This window comes from Morus notabilis, unplaced genomic scaffold (genome assembly GCF_000414095.1).
Source record: "Morus notabilis unplaced genomic scaffold, ASM41409v2 Scaffold719, whole genome shotgun sequence".
Classification (NCBI taxonomy): Eukaryota; Viridiplantae; Streptophyta; class Magnoliopsida; order Rosales; family Moraceae; genus Morus; species Morus notabilis.
In genome coordinates, this window is record NW_010365597.1 from 1 (window position 1) to 21440 (window position 21440).

General features: G+C 34.0%; 3 protein-coding genes and 1 long non-coding RNA gene across 7 annotated transcripts; 2 read left to right on the plus strand and 2 right to left on the minus strand.

Moving 5' to 3' along the window:
• Positions 1–315, plus strand: LOC112093611. The gene is made up of 2 exons (XR_002903135.1): positions 1–35; positions 125–315. It is a non-coding gene; the product is annotated as an uncharacterized LOC112093611 (long non-coding RNA).
• Positions 316–3179: 2864 nt separating this feature from the next.
• Positions 3180–7240, plus strand: LOC112093609 (transmembrane 9 superfamily member 7). Its single transcript, XM_024172406.1, has 7 exons — positions 3180–3376; positions 4226–4390; positions 4502–4611; positions 4932–5040; positions 5127–5239; positions 5330–5480; positions 5729–7240. The coding sequence occupies exons 1-7, from the start codon at positions 3260–3262 to the stop codon at positions 6884–6886; spliced, it is 1923 nt and encodes a 640-aa protein (XP_024028174.1). The 5' UTR covers positions 3180–3259; the 3' UTR covers positions 6887–7240.
• Positions 7241–8047: 807 nt separating this feature from the next.
• Positions 8048–11614, minus strand: LOC21388031. Of its 4 annotated transcripts, none has more exons than XM_024172416.1 (7): positions 10911–11614; positions 9725–9777; positions 9394–9481; positions 9192–9290; positions 8832–8959; positions 8651–8731; positions 8048–8484 (listed from the first exon to the last, which is right to left on the minus strand). In XM_024172416.1, the coding sequence occupies exons 1-6, from the start codon at positions 11541–11543 to the stop codon at positions 8695–8697; spliced, it is 1038 nt and encodes a 345-aa protein (XP_024028184.1). In that variant the 5' UTR covers positions 11544–11614; the 3' UTR covers positions 8048–8484; positions 8651–8694. The 4 variants fall into 4 exon arrangements, with proteins under 4 accessions (XP_024028184.1, XP_024028183.1, XP_024028181.1 ...); XM_024172415.1 differs by having other exon boundaries at positions 8048–8496; XM_024172413.1 differs by having other exon boundaries at positions 8048–8542; positions 10911–11613.
• Positions 11615–13043: 1429 nt separating this feature from the next.
• LOC21388032 (beta-galactosidase 1) lies at positions 13044–19148 on the minus strand. The gene is made up of 19 exons (XM_010108358.2): positions 18665–19148; positions 18461–18556; positions 18257–18369; positions 18076–18142; positions 17867–17959; positions 17610–17753; positions 16885–16973; positions 16659–16764; positions 16477–16564; positions 16204–16322; positions 15922–16086; positions 15658–15836; positions 15452–15561; positions 15171–15280; positions 14945–15055; positions 14760–14870; positions 14430–14635; positions 14009–14345; positions 13044–13821 (listed from the first exon to the last, which is right to left on the minus strand). Exons 1-19 carry the CDS (start codon positions 18845–18847, stop codon positions 13711–13713), a joined length of 2538 nt encoding a protein of 845 aa, XP_010106660.1. The 5' UTR covers positions 18848–19148; the 3' UTR covers positions 13044–13710.
• Positions 19149–21440: the final 2292 nt, after the last annotated feature.

Below are 21440 nucleotides of genomic sequence, written 5' to 3' on the forward strand. Positions count from 1 at the left end.
ATACTGACATGTGCTTCGTGACTTCTCTTACCAAAGTTGGATAAACTTTTTTTCCTTTTTTTTTTTTTTTCCTTTTTTTCTTTTTTTTTTCTTTGGGTCTAAATAGTGATTTGCCCAATTGCAGTGATTCCCTTTTGAAAAGAGAAACATCTGGGACAAATGAAGACGACTAGGGAAGCCAAATACTGTTTAGAGCTTGGTTCAGTAGTTGCTCATGGTTTCACAAAAACTGGAGAGATATTTGGTTCATTCATTGGGTTATTTGGCAAATTGACATTTGTCTGGGTTCTTGTGGTCCAAAAAGCCCACGGCAAATAGAATCAAAATGTGAGGTTTTGTTTTCAGTCCTTGGTTTCTAAATGCATCCTAGGTACTGCCCTTTGGGCTTATCCTTGGACCAACTCTTTTTTAAAAAAAAAAAAAAATAACTTTTTTCTGATCTTTTTAGCAAAGGGGAGGGAAATTTTAACCATATACATCCAACATTGAAGATCAATGTAGATATTAATTAGGTTAAAATTTAGGAAATTTTTAAAAAAACTAAACATAATAAAATTTCTGCACTACCTCATCAGCTTAAAAGAAGCCAATTATAAGAGTACTAGAAACCTAAATAACTAAGAGGGACAGATTATTGTCAGAGTGCTACTAACCTAAGTGAGTTAAAACTAATTGCTTGTTTGGAAACAATTCGTTTTAAAATAATTTTATTTTTTGTATGAAAATGAAAATGAAAATGTTTTTAATCTCAAATAAAAATCATTTTTAAAAATGTGTTTGGTAGTTTTATTAATAGATTATTTTCAGTGTAAAAAAATTCATTAATGTTTCTCTTTCTCTCTCTGCTTGAGAGAGGAGAAAATAAAAATAAAAAATGAAAAAGAAAAATGATTAAAAGTCGGCCATATTTGGAATTAATTTCGTTTTTATTTTTTATGTTTTTCAAGAAGAAAAAAAAATAAAAAAGTTCTCAAAACGGCATTTGGCGCAATAAAGACAAAAAATGAAAATGAAAACGATTTTTTAGTTTAGTGTAAAATGAGAGAAATGAAAAACGACTTTTAGTCGTTTTTTATTTTTTATTTTCATTTTCTTCTCTCTCGAGTAAAGAGAGATAAAGAGAGGCGTTAATGAGTTTTTTTATATGAAAACAATCTCTTGATAAAACTAGCAAATTTATTTTTAAAAATGATTTCTGTCTGAGATTGAAAAAGTTTTTATTTTTATTTTCATATAAAAAACAAAATTATTTTGGAACGAGTTTTAAACGCGCCTATCTCATTTTTTATTTCTCTCTTATTTTACACTAAATCAAAAAAATTATTTTTATTTCTATTTTTTGTTTTTATTACGTCAAATGTCGTTTTAAAAATATTTTTATTTTTTCTTTCTTAAAAAACATAAAAAATAAAAACGGAATCAATTTCAAACACGACGTAAAAGTTCATGACCATGTGCACATGGGTCTGCCATATGGGAAACAATCCTCTAATGCAATTGTGACTTCGGACAATGAAATGTAGCCATCAAAATACTAAAATCCACGAGTCAAACGACCTTTGACTTACTGGGTGCATGAATGCATGCGTGTTTGATAATTATGAAAGGAGAGTTTGTTGGTATGGTACCAAAGGAAAAAAAAAAAAAAAAACTAGTTATTGATCAGTTATCTTCAGATTTGCTTACTGTTTGATTTCATTTGAATTATGATGTCATTTTGATATTTGATCCACTGTTTGGTGCCAGAAGCTCGGCGAAAACATGTCTCAATGACAAAATTACGTTGTGATCAGCAAAAAAATCAAGAGTTTAATGGAAATTATCTGCCAAAAAGTTTGAGAATTCCACACTAGGGTATTTGAAATAAATAAAATTAAATTAAAAACTGTGTAAGACTCTGTCTTGAACTCTATATCAAAGTTTTGTTAGTTATATATATATATATATATTTTTAATTTTGACTTAATTTTGATTGGATTTAACTATTGTTTATGTAGTTATGGGATATTTCAACACCGATGGTGATGAGTACAACACACTAATAAAAAGTGAGTCTTATATTATAGGATTTATAAATTAAAGATACTTTATATGAACTGCGGTGCTTAGTACTAATAATATGTTAAATTCAAATTTTCTATTCAAACCTAAAAAAAAAAAATAACAACCTCCACTGTTTATTAATTTTTTTTATTCAAAAGGAACAAATTTGAGTCTCTGTCTTTCTTAATTTTTTCTCTCCCCTTAAAACACAAATCAGGTGAAAGTACTAAAAAAAAAAAATAACAACCTCCACTGTTTATTAATTTTTTTTATTCAAAAGGAACAAATTTGAGTCTATGTCTTTCTTAATTTTTTCTCTCCCCTTAAAACACAAATCAGGTGAAAGTCTTCCACATGACACCTGATACATATGAGTTTGCTTGAAAAGGAAACACACAAAAATGTGTAAAATCAACTTTACTTGCAATGGACGTTTTTTAAGAAAAGAATATGTCATTCCATTTTTTGTTTACCCCTCAAATAGCTAACGTTTTTTGCCTTGTGAAACGTGGACGCTTTTTTTTTCTTCTTATTTTTGTTCTCTCTTTGCTTGAATTAACGTGTCTGATTATTGAGTAATCCATTGTCAGCACTTCCAACGAGGAGAAGAAATAATAATTAAAGGAAACGAGAAACAGTAGAAAAACGTCAAATAATTCCTTAAAAAAGTAATACAAAATAATAAAGGAAGGTAAAACTTCTAGGGTCCGTTTGGTAGAGGGATTCGTTCTCTGATTTGAATTATGATTCATGATTCGTTACAGTATTTTTTCTATACAAAATTTACGTAAATCGAAAATGATTCAAATCATATGGTTTGAATCCTCTAATCAAACGTCCTCCTAATCTAATGTGGAATTAAAACAGCACATGTATGTATATATTTTTTTAAATATATATAAATATTTAAATAAATTATAAATATTTTTTTCACCTTATACATATTTTAAAAGAAAATATATATACTTTTAAAAGAAAATATTCATATTTTTTTTAAAAAAATACCTCTAATCAAACATCAAATTCCTAAAAAGGAAAAGAAAAAGAAGTAGAGTTAATTTTTTTTGTTTCTTGAAAAAAATTAAATTCGACAATAGATTAGCCTTTTATATTTCTTTCTTTTCGTAGCAAAATCTCTACCACCTTCTCTCTCTCTCTGAAACTCAAGAAGAAGAAGAAGAAGAACAAGAAGAAGAAGAGGACGACGACGGCGACGATGCGTAGGATCTCCGTTGCTCCGGCGACCGCCGTGCTTTTGCTCGTTAGTCTCCTCAGCATTTCCTCCGTCTACTCTTTCTACCTCCCCGGCGTCGCTCCTCGCGATTTCCAAACTGTACGCTCTTCATTTCTCGCACATTTTCTCATTACTTTCCCTTTTCTTTTTTCCTGTGTCTTCTTCCGAGAAAATTCTCTGGCTATATGTCGATTATTGTTCTCGAGCTCTTTGTTGCGGATTTTCATAGTCTTCGTACTTCGATGATTTTGTTTCTTTTCACTTAAGCAGAGTTGGATCTAGGTTTTTATGTTTGATCTGGTTTTGGTTAATTTCAGATCTGTGGTATTTGTTTCGTGTATGGATTCGATGGCTTTGGGTTCGGAGTGGTTGGGAATTCCTATTTGCAGCTTAGTTTTGGGGTTTGAGTAGCTATAATCGATTCTGATTTTTTGATACTGCCTTCTAGTTTTGGGTTGAGAACTTGATTTCCTAGTCGTGCTTTACTGTTTGCTTGCTCGAGACATGATTTGTTTCTGATTAAATTAATTATTTTTCTGGTGTAAAGGACCTGTTTTGGGGCTGCTTAGAACAGTTTTGTTTCTTTATGATTGAGAGAAACAGACGGCGAGAATTTCAGCTTTTTATGAAATGATAGAAGTTGAAATTGTAGCTAAATAATAGCAGAAGTATGATACAATGGGAAACCCAGAGAACATTTGAAATTCTGAAAGCAGATAATTGCGCAATATGTGTCTTTGCAATAAAAATGAGAAAAAAAAATCTTAACTTCTGGGTCTTTTAAGATGTGGGGATACTGATATATAAGGATGACCAAGATCTCATTTGATTTATCTAGGATGGCTTTTGCTTTCGGCAAGATCTTATTTTGATTACTTGATTTCCATTTTACTCTTTTATGGTATACGTTATCCTTATTTTTCACATTGTTGTCCTCTTCTTGGATAGGGCGACCCACTGTATGTCAAAGTGAACAAATTATCGTCTACAAAGACGCAACTCCCATATGACTATTACTACTTAAAATATTGTAAGCCCAAGAAGCTTGTGAACAATGCAGAAAATTTGGGAGAGGTGCTCCGGGGTGACCGCATCGAGAATTCTGTATACACTGTGTGTATCTTGATCCTTTCCCCATTTTTTCCATCTATAGAAAATCCATTTTTATATCAAATCTAATTATCTACCTTTTGTTTGTTAATAAACTGATGAATTATATCATAGTTCAAAATGAGGGAGGAGCAATCGTGTGCAGTGGCTTGTAAGATAAAGCTTAATGCTGAAGCTGCAAAAAATTTCAAGGAAAAAATTGATGATGAATATCGAGCAAACATGTAAGTGATAATCGCAATGCCCAATACTTGGTCATAATTAGGGCCTCATTCATTTCGTTTGTTTGAGTTAAGAACTTGAATTAAAAAGTAAATTCATGTGAGAGAAAACACTGTAGCAAAAAAAATTGAATTTGAATTTTTTGTGAGAAAAAATACTACAACAAAAATTTGAATTGTAATTCAAAGTTCAAACTAGTGAAACGAATGGGGCTTAGGTTTTTTTGTGTAGCTTTTACAAATGATATTGCCATAGGATTATTCCTCAGTAACATTACTTAGACTACATGTTTTTAACTGAGAGTTCTGACGTGGACATGCAGGATTTTAGATAACCTCCCAGTGGCTGTTCTGAGAAAAAGAGCGGATGGAAGTCAGTCAAAGACTTACGAACATGGGTACCGTGTTGGGTTCAAAGGAAATTATGCTGGGGTATGCTTCTTCTGAATACAGTTTCCACTATAATGCTTCAAACGCTTTCACGCTTACGATATGTACGTTTTTATTTGTTTGTTCAGAGTAAAGAAGAAAGATATTTTATCAACAACCACTTGAGCTTCCGAGTCATGTATCACAAAGACCCTGAAACTGATTCTGCTAGAATTGTTGGGTTTGAAGTTACTCCGAACAGGTATTGTAGAAATAGCCTGGTGTCAGTTTGTTCCAAAATAACTATGTTATTGCTCTTTTATCCATCTTCTCACTCAACTTCTGTAAGCAGTATCAATCACGAGTATAAGGAGTGGGATGAGAAGAATCCTCAGTTGATAACATGCAATAAAGACACCAAAAATTTACCACCTGGTAGTGCCGTTCCGCAAGAGGTTGATGCAGATAAGGAGATTGTATTTACATATGATGTTTCCTTTAAGGTACGTTCTAATTAAGCTCTTCCCGTTCAGTGCTAATATTTTGATCCAGGGCTTGTTCATTTCACAACTCAAGTTTTATTGCTACAGTATTTTCTCTCACAAAAATTCAAATTCAACTTTTCTGCTACGGTGTTTTCCTCTCACATACACAACTCAAGTAATAACTCAAGTTGTGACTTGAGTTGTGATATGAACATACTACCAGTTTATATGCTACTAAACTAATGTTCTCCTTTCCTATCCAAAAGGAAAGTGATATCAAATGGGCATCTCGTTGGGACACATACCTCCTTATGAATGATGATCAGATACACTGGTTCTCCATAATAAACTCTCTGATGATTGTCCTCTTTCTGTCTGGCATGGTGGCTATGATCATGATGAGAACTCTATACAAAGATATTTCCAACTACAATCAGTTAGAAACCCAAGATGAGGCTCAGGAGGAAACTGGATGGAAACTTGTTCATGGAGACGTTTTCAGGGCACCAATCAATTCTAGTTTACTTTGTGTCTATGTCGGTACAGGTGTTCAGATCTTTGGAATGACACTTGTAACCATGATATTTGCATTACTGGGTTTCTTGTCTCCTTCCAACCGAGGTGGCCTAATGACTGCTATGGTCCTCTTGTGGGTTTTTATGGGCTTATTTGCTGGTTATTCCTCTGCAAGATTGTACAAAATGTTCAAGGGCACAGAATGGAAGAGGAATACTTTGAAGACTGCATTTATGTTTCCTGGTATACTTTTTGCCGCCTTCTTTGTCCTGAATGCACTGATTTGGGGGGAACAATCTTCTGGAGCGGTGCCTTTTGGTACAATGTTTGCCCTTGTCTGCTTATGGTTTGGTATATCAGTTCCGCTGGTATTTGTGGGTAGTTATCTGGGCTTCAAGAAACCAGCCATTGAAGACCCCGTAAAGACTAACAAAATTCCTCGGCAGATACCAGAGCAGGCGTGGTACATGAAACCAGTTTTCTCTATTCTTATTGGTGGAATTCTTCCATTTGGGGCCGTTTTCATCGAACTCTTTTTCATCTTGACATCAATATGGTTGAACCAGTTCTACTACATCTTCGGATTCCTTTTTATCGTGTTTGTTATTCTCTTGATCACGTGTGCGGAGATAACAATCGTTCTCTGCTACTTCCAGCTGTGCAGTGAGGACTACCACTGGTGGTGGAGATCATATCTAACTGCTGGTTCCTCTGCTCTCTACCTTTTCCTCTACTCAGTCTTCTACTTCTTTACGAAGTTGGAAATAACAAAGTTTGTCTCAGGTTTCTTGTACTTTGGGTACATGATCATTGTCTCGTATGCTTTCTTTGTCCTCACTGGAACAATTGGCTTCTATGCTTGCTTCTGGTTTGTTCGGAAGATCTACTCCTCCGTGAAGATCGACTAATCTGGAAGACGGATTAAAAAAAGATGACAGGAAATTTTCCCTATGAGAAGGATTGCTTTCTAGACAGCTTTCTCCTTATAAAGATGATAGGAAATTTTCCCAGTCTCTAAAAACATTCTATTTTTTGTGATGGTAGCTTAGGGCTTGGCATGTTGTTTCGACTAGGAAATTGTAAGATGTTTTTGAACTGTACTTAGTGGTGTTTGTACAAGATATGCTTAAACCTTCATCTAGATGTCCTGTTACTTCCATATGTCCTACACAACCCAAACATTTACTTCTCTTAACACTCAGCAATTTGATTAGAAGCAATTAACTTTTTGGAAAAAAAAAAAAATCCTGTTTGTAGATTTCTACCCCACCCAATTACATGAAGTTCTTACATTCATCGTAATACAAAACAAAATATGCTTACCATTTTCTAATGGACATCCCTTCAATTAAGTAACTAGATCTTTTGTTCCCTACTAGGTTTTTGTTTTTTGTTTTTGGCTGAAGCTCGTTTGTTCTCCAGTGGAAAGGGAAAGGGAAATGGAATTGTTGCTTCATAATCTCGTGAACTTGTCCCGCTTCACCTTCAACCTTGTCGTTTTCGTATTGTGGAAATACTCTCGAGGACAGAATTTCCTCAGTTGCCGACAATTAGTGCAGTAGTGGTTGGGCAAAAGTCAAAAATGATTTTGAGAAAAGATGCCCAATAAAAGACCTAGCTGCTTTACCCTGTGGGGTGCCAAGCAGTACATGTAACATGACAACAAATTAGAGGATTAAATTTCAATTTTGGCCCCAAAAATGCTCACTTTACTCTCTAAACAAGTATCACAACTCACACTAGTGGTCCCGAACTTTACAAATGTTACACTTTCAATCCATCCCTTACAAAACCGTTAAAAAATAAAAATAAAAAAATTTATCATGAGGTGCACATGATGCTTTTAATGAGTAATTTGGTAAAACTAATATATTAATTTTAATTTTGATCTTAAAGAATACCGAGTGTCTCACTTTCTGCCTTAAATTTTCAATGTCACACTAAAGTCCCTAAGCTTAAATAAAAAAGGTTTAGCTTTTGGAGAACAAATATTGTTTTTTAAAACAGAATTGCTTTCTAATGGCATCACCATACCCCAACATAAATAGCTAATGCAAATATGAGGATGTCGACATTTTTTTTTCCTTCTTCTTCGATAACTGGTATATCTTCATTTGATGTATAACTTTTACATAAAAAACTAGTATTCAGTCAACATATCTAGAAAATTAGGTTATATAACTTTTTGGAAGTCCAAAACTCAACCCAAGAAACAGGGAACAAAGAAATGCATCTGAGCCTTCTATGCACTGTAAATTGTCAAGTTAATCGCTCAAAAAGTCCAAAACCCATTAATCTATCCTCCAGAGAGGAAGAACACTGCGGTACTCCACGCACTGAAGCTTGGATTTAGTAGAGTTTCTGCATTATGAAATAGCTGCTCTCAACCTCGAATGAACCCGATACATGGTTAGGCAATGTAACCGAACTATGAAATTCTGGGAGAGCATATGAAGAGTTCAACCAACTCGGAGTCGAATTAGCAGAAGGCCCGAATTCAGCAAAACTGGGTACACAACTTTCAGCATTGGAACAATAAATTATCTTCCATGGAAAAAAAAATGCTGAAAACAAAAATGACCCCACAGAAAGAATTCATTATTATACCAAAGAACCACAGGAAGTTGAAAGAATTACGACAGTACAAGGTTTTGAGTGTTGGATATACGTACTGCTGAACTAAAAACGATGAGTATGATTAGCAAGTCACTCTAGATCAGCTTGAGCATGGTCTCAATTTCCCATTTCTCTGCCTGCATATTGTCAAGGAAGATGGCGCAATTAGTAAACCACGCTAACAAAACAGATAAAGGGATGAGGATGAAATCAGGGATAAAGAATTGATAAGCAAACCAGAATGAATCTTTCTTTTCTTGTGCAAGCAACTCTTCGAAAGAAATGCCCGAATATTCTGTATCCGAGCTCTCCATCAACTCTCCCGATTTGGCTTTCATCTCCATGCTAGTGCCAATTTCAAGCATCTAAAACATGAAGCAGAAAAGTTTGGTTCGTACAGTAGATTCCATAATGAAAACCAAAAGCTTCATCTTGGTAAATAAATGGGGAAGAAAGAGTTCTCAAATAATGGGATACAAAGGAGCCAGTCTTCATGAATCTTCAGACTTAAATAAGCAACTTCTATAAGTAGCTTTTCAAAAACTATGAAGAAACTCCATAATATATTGGCATTATCTAATAAGGGAGAAAAAGTACCTTCTTGTATGCTGGTGAAAGTTTAAGTTGTTGTTGGAGCCAATTATAAACAAAGGCATCCTCTTCCAGTCTCTTTTGTTCTAATTCCAGTTTATATATCTGAAATATGAATGAACAAACCAATTAAAACAAACAAGATGTGCAATAGGGAAAATGCAATATTTCTTCACTAACAAATTCCAAAACATTGTTGTATTATAACCTGTTGACGAAGACGATCAAAGGAAGACCTGTCGGCCTTGAACAGTAGAGCCTTTGTTATTGTGAACTTGCGCTGGATGACATCAGCCCTTCCACAGAAAAAGATACCAAGTTAAAATCTTAAAGCCACATTACAAAATTGAGGCTAAAAAGAAGCAAGTTGTAGAACAGAGACACAAGGACAAGGGTCAAAAGAAAGTTGAAAATCTGAACTTTGCAAACGACAACCATTTTGGCAAAGAACAAAAGAATCATGTTTAATGCTTGCAGGGATTTATATAGTACATAACAGTTCAAAAAAATAATAAAAGGGAAAAGATTTCATGGCATACTTGTGCTGTAACTCATTTTTAGCCTCCACCAAACAATTAGCAAACTGTCCGACCTGCATGTGTGGAAACATTGAGGATTACGACATTGTAGGCTATATGTCTTAACCACCTTATGCAAGCAATTGTCATTACCCAAAAGAAAAACTAAAAAAGAAAACCCAGCAACAAGAGAAGTCATTTAAAGGTAATTCAATCAGACTAGGGGAACGAATCAATCTCCCTCAAATTTCACCTTTTATTTTCAAACTAAATTCCAGCTATTGTAATGTAGTATCGAAAACTTTTCTTTTCCATAACAATGTTCAAGTCCCCCTAAACTTATAAGTTAACAAAAAGACAAGTCTATAAATAAGCTTTTGGTAAAGTTTTCAGACTTTCTAATGCGAGACTGAAACAAAAGCCTTCCAGCAAAGCAGAAAAAAGAAAATAGTTGCAGCTCCATCGAGAGATTGATTATTTTCATAGTCTCATTCTTGATATCATAGCGGGAAGGATTCTAATCGGCCAACGGGTCCACTTACATGACATTTAAAACTCTTTCCTTGCCATTTCTTCCTACCTCTCACTTCTTCAAAATCTAGAATTTAATGGCAAGAACCACAGAATTCTAGCTTTTAGAAGTAAAATCACACTTAATCTCTCCAAACTGTATCATTTCATATAACCCTACATTACAAAAGATTTACAAACCCCACAATCTTCCTTGTGATTTCTTTCTACGAAAAAAATCTTTTCTAGCTTATTCCAACTTTCCAAATACACGTCCATAACTAAGCTTTTCCCCTTTCTCTTTACACAATACTAAACAATGAACAAAGGAACAGCAATGTTTTGTTTTGTTTTGTCTTTTTTGTTTTTTTTGTTTTTTTTTTTTTGGGATGAAACAGCAGTGTTTTATGTGCACAAGAAAAGAACGGAATAATCTCATTATCTTTACATAGTAAGTTCTTAGTCTCTACTCTCTAGCAAGAAAACCAAGAGAGATTATTATTAAACTAGTTACTCTCCAATGCTATACTTCAAATGTTCATAAAAATTTTAAAAAAACAAATCATCACAAGATTTCATAACATAATTCGTTACAGCTAAAATTCAACAAGATCAATTTTTTATGCTTCCGCAGATACTATAAAACCAAAACTGAATGGCAACAATGAACACCATATATATATATATATAGAAGCACCTGAGCAAGTGTCAATCCCTTGGAATGGTGACACTTCATGAGCTCATCATACTGTTGCTTGATCTTCCTCTGCGTCAAACTACTTGACGATGTAAACGGGTACAAACAAACCAGCTCCTCCTTGCCCTGACAACCCGGACCCGAATTTCCCTCTTCGCCTTTGGGGTTCGCGCTCTTCTTCTTGTTCCTCTTTTTCTTCTTCTTATATGCTCTCTGATCCCCACCACCCGCCCCATCCCTTTCCTCCATAAAACCCGACCCGGAAGAATCCGAATCCTGGTTGCCCGTTCCGCTCTTGAACAGGGTCTCCCATTTGGGAGAATCGGAGGGCAAAATCTCCAGAAGCAGAGAACGGGTCAAATGGGCCGAGTCGTTTTCGTGTGCTTTACCCGACGGGTCGCTCTCGGTCTGCGTTTGGGTCTGGGTCTGGTGGGTCGGTTGTTGCTGAACTTGCTCTGTTTTTCGGTTGGATTTTCCGTAGATGGCGAAGAAGACGAAGAGAGAGAAGGATGTGATGAAGAAGAAGAAGAAGCAAAAGGAGAACATGGGTGTGTGAATTTGGGAAAAAAAGCGGTGTGTTGAGATTGAGAAATTAGAAACAAAGGTTGGATAATATGAATGTGAAGCCGCCATTGAAACGCGTCATTTACAGTGAAAAATACTCTCTTTTTTTTTTTTTTATTTGCTGGTATTAGTATTGCTTTGGCAAATCTAAAACTGGGTGCGTTTGTTTGCGGGCTTTTGAGTTTAGATAGGTTTTTTCTTTTTCTAAAAAATAAAAAATTTATGAATCTAAATTTTTATTCATTATTTTAATAAATATTATTTTATTAATATAATTATTTAATTAAAAAAATTATAAATTATAAATAAAAATCTTAATTCACTCATTTTTAAAGAGTATTTATCAATTTTTTTGTCCCTAGTGAGTGAGCTAAAAAGTAAGAGAAATGCTTCTGTTTACTTTAGTTTAGTAGTCACCTGCTTTTAAGGTTCTGTTGGCGATTTGTGTCTTTTTAATTGGGTGTGTGTGAACTATAAGAGCACTTCCACATTACGTGTGAAAAACGAGATTTTTTTAATTAATGTAATAATAATTATGTACACACAAAAGTAATTAATTATCTCCATTGCTCAACTCACTCACGGTTTTCAGGTGAAATTTGTTTATTTATATAAGGTTTTTCAATTTTTGAGTTGAAATTGCACCGTTCGATTTTAGTATAGAAGTTTGCATAACATATTTATATTTTAAGGGTTTTTTTTTTTTTTTTGGGAAGACACTTTTGGAGATAAATGAGGTGCTTTTATATTCCAAAAAGAAAAAAATTGAAACAATGAGTTGGAATTTGGGATTAATATTGCTCCATAGTGCAAATCCTTCCATCAATGACTTTGCTTTCTTTTTTTAGAAAAAAAAAAAAAAGAAAGAAAGATATGATGATGATTTTTGCTACAAAAGATAAGATGATGATTAAAGTTGATATAGTTGTACTTTTCCTTTTTGAGAAACAACCGTATAAAATCAGTTCCAAACTCCAGAGACGCAAGGGATATTGCGTTGTTGTAGATTACTTGATTGTATTTGTCACCTAGTTTAATGCCCTATTATAAGGTTCTAATATTTGACCATTGAATGCGCCATATAATTGTTCAACTCCGTAAATTTTTAGTTTCATTCTTTTTAACACGTTCTAAGGGCACCATTTCATCTTCGTTAATGTCATCTTCAACTAATAATATATCACTATAATAATAATGCTAAAAAAAAACTAATAATATATCACTAGTCTAAATGGCGTAGTGACCTTCCTCTAACTGTAATGGGTCAAATTTGTAGTAACCAACGAAGCTACGCATTAGTAATTCACCCCCAAAAAAAAAAAAAAAAAAATAGTCACAAGTGACATTTTGTTGTGACACAAGAACTTGGTGAATTCAATTTTCTAGTCTTAAAAATTGTATATTATCCATCTACAAACAATTCACATCACAGGATACTAAACGGCAGAGATTTAAGTAATGCCGAATGGGAAACCAAAAAATGACAAAAACATTAAAGAATGCACGCTCCAATTGGTGCAGGCAGTGGAAATGGGGATATAAGTACGAGTCTAGTGCACAAATTTATCGTAATTTTTCAACTTCAATATTCAAAATTTATAAATTCCAACTTAAACTTCACACATTATCATATTCCTAAGTTCGTAAATTTTAACGTAAAATTTACAAATTATCATATTTCCGGCACAGTATCTCTGCACCATAAAAGTTCCCTATAAATGCTCCTCAGTGCCTGAATCTTGCTCGATATATCAAAGACAATGAGCATGGAATTATTACTTCGGATACTTTTCTACAAGAACAAGCAATGGAACAATTGCTCCCAACAAGTTGCACAAGAATGAAACCTTAAAATTACTGGAAGCCAGAAGCTTTCCATAATCTGAAAACTAAAAGAATTTCTACACATGGACTCCTTCGGTGTCGTCTCAATGTGCATCCGACCACACTTCTCTTTTCCACCTTTCTATAACATGAAGGGAACAAATCGAAACGATAGCAAGTATGTACATACAGCTTTACTCACAATCATCTTCAAGAGCTCTTTAGGCTTTCAACCACGTGGGTGTGTTGCATATGTTTTGTACAACTTCACCTAGGAAAAAAGCCAACGAATGGTTGCAATGGCCTTACATGTATATAGTAGATTAACTTACTGCAAAAATTAACTGAAGTTGCTGTATTGCAAGCAGTAGAGAAAACAAAATGAGGCATTTCGTTTGGATGTTCGGAGTCATCAAGTGCAGATGGCCTCCACAGAGAGTTTTTTCATGACACTAGGACATGGATCACCTCCAAACATTTCGGCTGCTACAGTCACCGAGCAGGAGTTCTGCCCAACGCAAAGCTGCGGGAAAGCAATTAAACCACATAAACAATTATGCAGAAAGGAAAAAGAAGGTAGGATTGCCACAACAAGACCCAAAGTTGATGCAGGAAAGCAATTAAACCAGATAAACAATTAAGTAGAAAGGAAAAAGAAGGTAGGATTGCCACAACAAGACCCAAAGTTGATGCAAGATACAATTGCATACCCTTTCAAAAGCATCATATGAATGGTGAGCATGACAGCTTCCTTCGCGGAAACTTCCACAAGCCCCTTCTGGTGTTCCAAAGCTAGCAAACTTTATCTTTGAAATTTTCTGCCCGGCCCCACAAGACAAATGTGCTTTAGGCCTCAAAGGTTTATCGACTTTACCCGAGGATTGCATTTGCCAATTCATTAGCGTTGGTTGCCACTCATAGATATCAGCACACACAGTATCAACATCCCTTCTAACCAAAAAGACTCCATTGGGGTCTCCACCCCATTCTTCAAACACCACCAACAAATTGCCTGTTGGCTTAAGCCATGATTTGGGAACATGGTACCTGGAATAATTAAAAATAGTCGGTTTTGTTAAGCTTACACAAAAAATATCAAAAGACCAAGATAAAGTTCCAGTTTTCAATTACCATCTTTGTGAAGCATCCCCACAGTTACTTAAACATTTCTTTTCATTGTACGTTCCCGCATAGTCACAGCCACCGCAACTGCCCTGTGCTTTGTAAGCAGGCCAGTAACGACCAAGACTTTGACCATTAATCCATATTTGACCTTTTCCCATGCTGCCCATATCTAAAGCTAAGGGTGCATATCCAGCCGGAGCATCAAAACTTGTCTGCAACCAAAAAGATGTCAAAATCAAATCTGTTACCGTGGAAGCTCTAACAAAAAATCTGAGTAGTTTTTCTATCATCTTGGATAAGTAACCAATGAGGTTTCTTTAAGTTTGAGATACTCACTTTAAACCATGTCAAAGGTTGCTTCCGCGCTACTAGGGACCCTTGAATCCAGTCAACAGAAGAACTCCCAGTGAGGGAATGAAGACTCAAGGCTTCTCCTCTAAGACCAACCTGATGAGAAAAACATACCGTTAAATGCATTTCTAGCATCTAAGGGAAATGAGAGAAGTCAAAAGAAAACCGACCTTATAAGACCATTTCTGCCATGACAAGTCTCTTCTACCCTCATTGAGACCATTCAATGTAACTGGACCAAGAACACCAGCATTCCACGTCTCAAAATGTGGACCGACATTCTGAACTCAAATCAAATGTAAGCAAATTTCAGGTCTAAACTGCCATGGGAATACAAATATGACCTTAAGAGAAGGAAGAGAAACACAGAGAGAGAGAGAGAGAGAGAGAACAAACCGGAAGACCAACAGCAATACTTAGAAGTGCAATTGTGTTGATACCAGCTCTCAAGTTCACGCCCTTACTCAATGTTAATTTCGGGAATTCTAAACTTCCATAAGAAGTACCTGCCAAAAGTTTAAGAAATCGCACGTTAAAACTAAGTAATATCACAAAATGATTAGACCAGAAACACCTTTTAGCCAAAACAATAGTCTACTATTAGCTGAAAAAATAAAAAAGATTTATGCCTATTATGTTTTCAATGAAGTGCCAAAAATATGATGGCTAGTGCCTACCTGCTAGTTGGCCATTGACAAAAACATGCAAAGCATGACCGGCTGATGAGACTGTTAGTACTGGATATTTCCCGCTTCTCAAAAATTCTTCACTGGGGTCAATCTTAACACTGGGAATCACAATGGAATCAAGACAGAAAATGTCATAATCCGTGAAAAACACTTTCTTAGATGCAAAAGGGTCAGAGCATGTTTATGTTACTCACTCTGTCATGTACCACAGATAATCAGAAGCATCTCTGGTGGTATTTATCTGCTCCAGCAACCCAGAAACGGTGAATGAAGTTTCTTCATAAGAGGCTGTCTGTTCATTGTATGCCTGCCAAGATAATCCTCCATGTATAGGAACACGGGTCATTTTCATCGTTGAACTTTGTGCGCCAACCTGTATAGTATATTGGTAAAAATATCAGTTTCTTTCTATAGATCAAAACACGCCATGACGTTAATAAAAAATCATATTCTCTAACCCTTGCAGTGTTGTACACCGTGTTTTCGCAGTCAGGTAGAATGCTGATAGACCAAGGAGGCAAATTGTAATGCATATTCCCAAAGGAAACTTTTGCAAACGAATTTGGGTTGTAATTTGCAAGGAAAGCAGCACAAGCTCCGGATTTTGATTTAAATACATGAGCCTGAAACGTTACAGTGGTTTCAAAGAGTAAGCCTTTTACAGTGGTTTCAAAGAGTAAGCCTTACTTCCATACAAAATTTGTAAATCATAATCTTCTCTTACAGAACTAAAGTCCAACCTGTTCATAGTTTCCAAGTTGTGTTACTGTGGGATCTCCAGATACTAAAGCTGGTTCACACAGTTTTATTGCTCTGTGCAAATCTTTTAAATGACCCCATTTAGGTTGCCTCAAAAGTCCTACATAAAAAAGGGGGGAAAATAGGAATAATCAGATTTTTAAGCTAAACACAAAGAAACTAGGATTTTCACTCTTCACTAATAATATTCATAATTTCATATTTCATATTCAATAGTAATTTCCAACGTCCAATATTTTCTGGACTGGACGTACCATATTCATCTAGAGGTGCATCATAATCATAGCTAGTAGCAATGAACGGGCCACCAGCAGTTCGGCCGAAATTTGTTCCTCCATGGTACTGTAATAATGAACACAAGAGAATAAGAATAAACTGAAAAAACTTATCAAGACATTCATTTTTGAAAGGCAATTAAGATGAACATCATCAGTACCATGTAATAATTAATGAAAGCCCCTCCCTTCTGTATAAACCTAGCAACTGCAAAGGCCAAGTCTTCTGCTGGTCTTTTAGGAACTGGACCACCAAACTCAGTATACCTGTATGCAAAACAAGGTAAATAAAAGATATAAAAGAAAGGAAAAAAAAACAAAAAAAAAACAAAAAAACAAAAAAAAACAATTATATAGTTCCTAAAGCAAACAATCATGAAAATTTACCAGGCAGTCCACGCTTCAGTCCACATTTTAGGTTTATAAGCCTTGTTCGGAGAGAAGTAATCACAATAGAATCCATTGCAGGCATTGATCTGTTGCAGGGTAGGGAGAAAAAAAAAAGAATAAAAAAAGAGAGCCAACAATTTAGATATATATATATATATATAATATGTATATTTATTTATAATTAATTCATAAACACTGCACTAGAACTAGAAATACGGCAGACTCCAAGATAAGTTAAGGGTTTGAGATTTATTTATTCATAGGCGCCACACTAATTTTAAAAGGATACTTCATTAAACAAAGAAGTCCTTTTTTAGTGGAAAAAAGAAGCTCAGTAAGTTACCATCAAGAAAAAAGCTCTCCAAATGCCAGAAGGGAATTAAATAATAGCAAAAGTGCAAGAGACATGAGAGTGAAACAGGAAAGCACGGCCATGTGCAATGAGAAATAATAATTCATTTCACCCCTAAAAAAAGAAATAATTATTCATTTCATACACGAGAGCAACATGGAGACACCACATCACTTCAGAAACAACCCCACTAAGGCTGAAGCACCTTAAATCAACAAAACAATCAATTTGTACCCAAAATAAAAAGAAATCATAATAATAGTAACAATCAATTTGTACAACATAAACATGGCAAAAAAAAAAAAAAAAAAAAAAAAAAAAAAAAAAATTTAAAAAAAAAAAAAAGATGAAAAAGTTGAAAGATACTTACAATGGGATCAGGGGCGTCATCTTGTTTACACATAACCCAAGGCACACCGGTGCCAAGTCCAACAGCCATATGAGCTGCCCAATTTGAGTATGCCTTCCCAGGAGCTCCAAGTTCATATTCCATTGGACCATATTCATTTTCAATCTATCACACAATACATAAAAAATAAATAAATAAATACTTGATTTATAATGTAATGCACCCAAATGGTACTTGAGAAAGGCTAGAAAAAATGGGGCACTTCTTATTAGACAAACCTGGGATAAAATTATTGGACCACCTTCACTGGCAAACAGCCTTTCTGCTTTCATCATGTTCACAATCTTTCTTGTGAATTTTTCCATTTGGGCCTTCATTATGGCAATTTAGAAGTCAGGTTTAAGCAGAGTTAAAGATTTGATTTCTTTATATTAAAATAGTAATAATAATAGGAAGAAATGTAAATAGACGATTAAAGTTTCCAAACCTTGAAAGGTCCATTGTCTGTTCTAAATCTGATACCGGGAATGTACTTCAACCACACAGGAAAGCCTCTGCAAATACGCGTATAACTTTAGGTTAGCTTCAAATAATCCAAGAAATACCCAAAAGTGAAAAAAAAAAAAAAAAAAACTTTGTTTTTAATATATTTATATTATTATTTTTACCCAAAGTTCCATTCAGCGCAAACATAAGGACCAATCCTGAGATGCATATAAAGGCCTGCTTGCTGAACCAGCTTGACAAACTTAACCAAATCATAGTTTCCCTCAAAATAATACTGCAAAAAGAAAATAAAGATTAGAACTTAAATGATAAAAGTTGCATGTTCCGAAAAAACTAGGCACGTAATTTACAGAAAAAAAAAATACTTTTCCAGGTGAAGGTTCATGCCCATTCCAGAAAACATAAGTCTGAATCACATCTAGACCTCCATCTTTAGCCTTCTGAATAAGATCTGGCCACATCTAAGAGAAACCAAAAATAAAAAAAAATGAAAAACCTCTTAAGAAAATTCAAAAATGGAAAATAAAGGAGACATTGGAGGAGTAATATTGTTATTAATGTTATATTACCTCAGGAGTGCTTCTTGGGTAATGAATGGATCCAGAAATGAGGATTCTTCTCTGGCCATTGATGACAATAGCCTTTGAATCATAAGAAACAGAGGCTGAAACAGAGCAACCCCAGAGAGAAAACAACACCACTACTAATAGTAAGACGCCATTATTGCGCATTGCAAGCTTCTTCAAGCCCATGACATCAAAACCAAAATGAAAAATCTCTCTTCTTTGTTGAGAAGAGCTCCAACAAAGCAATGCCCTTTTTGGATAAATTTATATTCTTTGTTTCTCACTCACTTTATTCTTTAGAGAGAGAGAGAGAAAGACAAGAAAACCCAGCTGGGAATGTCTTCTCTGCTGCCTTTTACTTTTTCTTTCTTTCTCTGTTCCCTTTTGTTGGTTTTGAGTGGGAATGGAAAGAAATGACTGTGGAAGAGAAAATGAGAGAGAAAGTGAGAGAAAATGGGGGAGAGTTTTCAGACTAATGAGTTAAGTAAGTATGGGGGTGTGCTTAATGGCTGTTTATTTTGGCCAAAATGAAGATGCTTTGGAGCTGCTTTTAAACACTGAGAAATGGAGGTATGTGGGACCCACTTTTCTAAGGTCCTTTTGGGACCCACACTTTGGCCTCACTCACATTGTCCGATGGATCAGTAATATATAATAATTTCCATTTTCCTGCTTAATTTCTTTCTTTTGTTTTAACGGAGGGAAAAAGGAAAGTTGCCTATTTATTTATTTGAGGATAATATTTGTGAAAGTTAATTTAAGGTGGTAATGGCGCGTTTGTCTGTTTGCTAAAAATAAGGGCATTTTGCTTAAAGCGTGTTCTTTTTTTTTTTTTTTTTTTTTTTTTTTTTACCACATGTCATTTTTTTTTTTTTTTTTTTTTTTTTTTTCTTTGAACGCAAGATGAACGTGTTTAGAATTTATTATTTTATTTTTTATATAAAAATAAAAATAAAAACGTTTTTAATCTCAAATAAAATAAAAATGAAAACGAAAATTACCTATTGTTTATTTTCTTTTACTCAACTTAATTTTTGGTGTCTAAAAGGTCAAAATCAATTCCGAATAAGGTAATTAATATTTATTTTTGGTGCAATATTATTACATACGAATCATTAAGGTGATTTCTTAACTTTTTAAACTAAACTTAATTTTAGTGTGCAATGATAGAAATCAAATCCGAATAGCTGTTGGGTATAATTTTGTGGGGCGGTGCATTCACTTATGCCTTAGGCGCGTGACAATGTATCTTTCAGTGTATTTTACCTCAGAATAAATATATGCTTGGGTCGTCAAAAGAGAGAACAATAATAACGTGTACGTCAAAGTCACGGATTAGTAATGTTGGAGTCACCCTAGAAGTCTAGTAGGCTTAACCTCTTTTTTTTCTTTTTTCTTTTTTTTTTTCTTTTTTGACTTGTGGCATTTGTCGAAATAGGACGGAAAAATATCATTATCGGAGCTGGTTTGTTATTTCAAAAAATGTTTGTGCATGAGCACAAATTATTTCATACGAATGTTGTTAATTATAAAATATTCCTTATAAATGATTAAAAAAAATCTTAGCTGGTCAGCTTTTTGCACATATTAATATTGAAAAATGTTAAAAGAGAACTAGTGTTAAATATCATCATTAATAAAAGGTGATTAATCCTACCTTATTTAGCAGGTGGTGACATTTCTCATTATATGAAATATTAATATTAAATAGTCCAAAACTTAAAAAATCCAAACAAAGAATTGGATATTGAAGGGAATGTTTTTGTATTTAAAATAAAGTATTTTAATTTCAATTTTACTATAGTTAAAAATTCTCACAAAAAATTACATTTAATTTTTTCTACTACAGTTAAAAATTCTCACATAAAATTATATTTCAGCTCAAATTAAAAATTTAAATTAACGAACTAAACGAAACCTAAGTCGGTGCTTTTGAAGAAAAACAACTTTTTTTTAACTATTGTAATCATTTTACTTCTTGACTATCTTTTTTTTTTTTCTATCAAGAGACAAATAAACCCATGTACGTATTCCATTGATGCAAAAAATTTCCTTAATTGTTGATAATGATGGTATACCGAGTATCAGTAAAGATCCATAATTTAACATTTACAAAATCATAAATAATTATGATTGAATGCTTTGATTGACACACCGACAAATTTGGTCGAATGCATAGCATAATAACCAAAAAAAAAAACATTTTAAGAAAAAAAAAACTAAGCAAATTTGGTTGATTGTTATGGAGTTTAGTTTTGCAAAGTTGCCAATAGTGGACCAAATGGTTGGTTCAATTACTCCTATACTAATACATGAGTAAACAAAAATGTCGAATACCTCATTTTCGAACCATCTCATCTTATTTGAGGCACGTGTAAAACTAATTACATACTTGGACAATTTGGACTAGTATATATATATATATATATATATATATATGTAGTAACATTTTCAAGAAGTTCATGGATTGAGATGATTACACGATGAGCATATTGAAGAAAAAAATTGTAACATTACTTTTCATAGCAAAAAAAAAAAAAAAACATATTGACAACAAAAATCTGAATTATATGGTCCTGGATGATGGTAATGTTAGGATTTATATTGTATTTGACTTTTATTTTCCTCTGTAAGTTAGCGTGTAATGAGGGCATGAGTAGTAAATGGCTACATATAGTCAATTAAATAAATATGACAGCTTTTTTTTATTGCGATAATTAATTCTACAACTTCCACCGTATTTGCTTAAAACGCAACTACCAAACACTGTTGGACCATC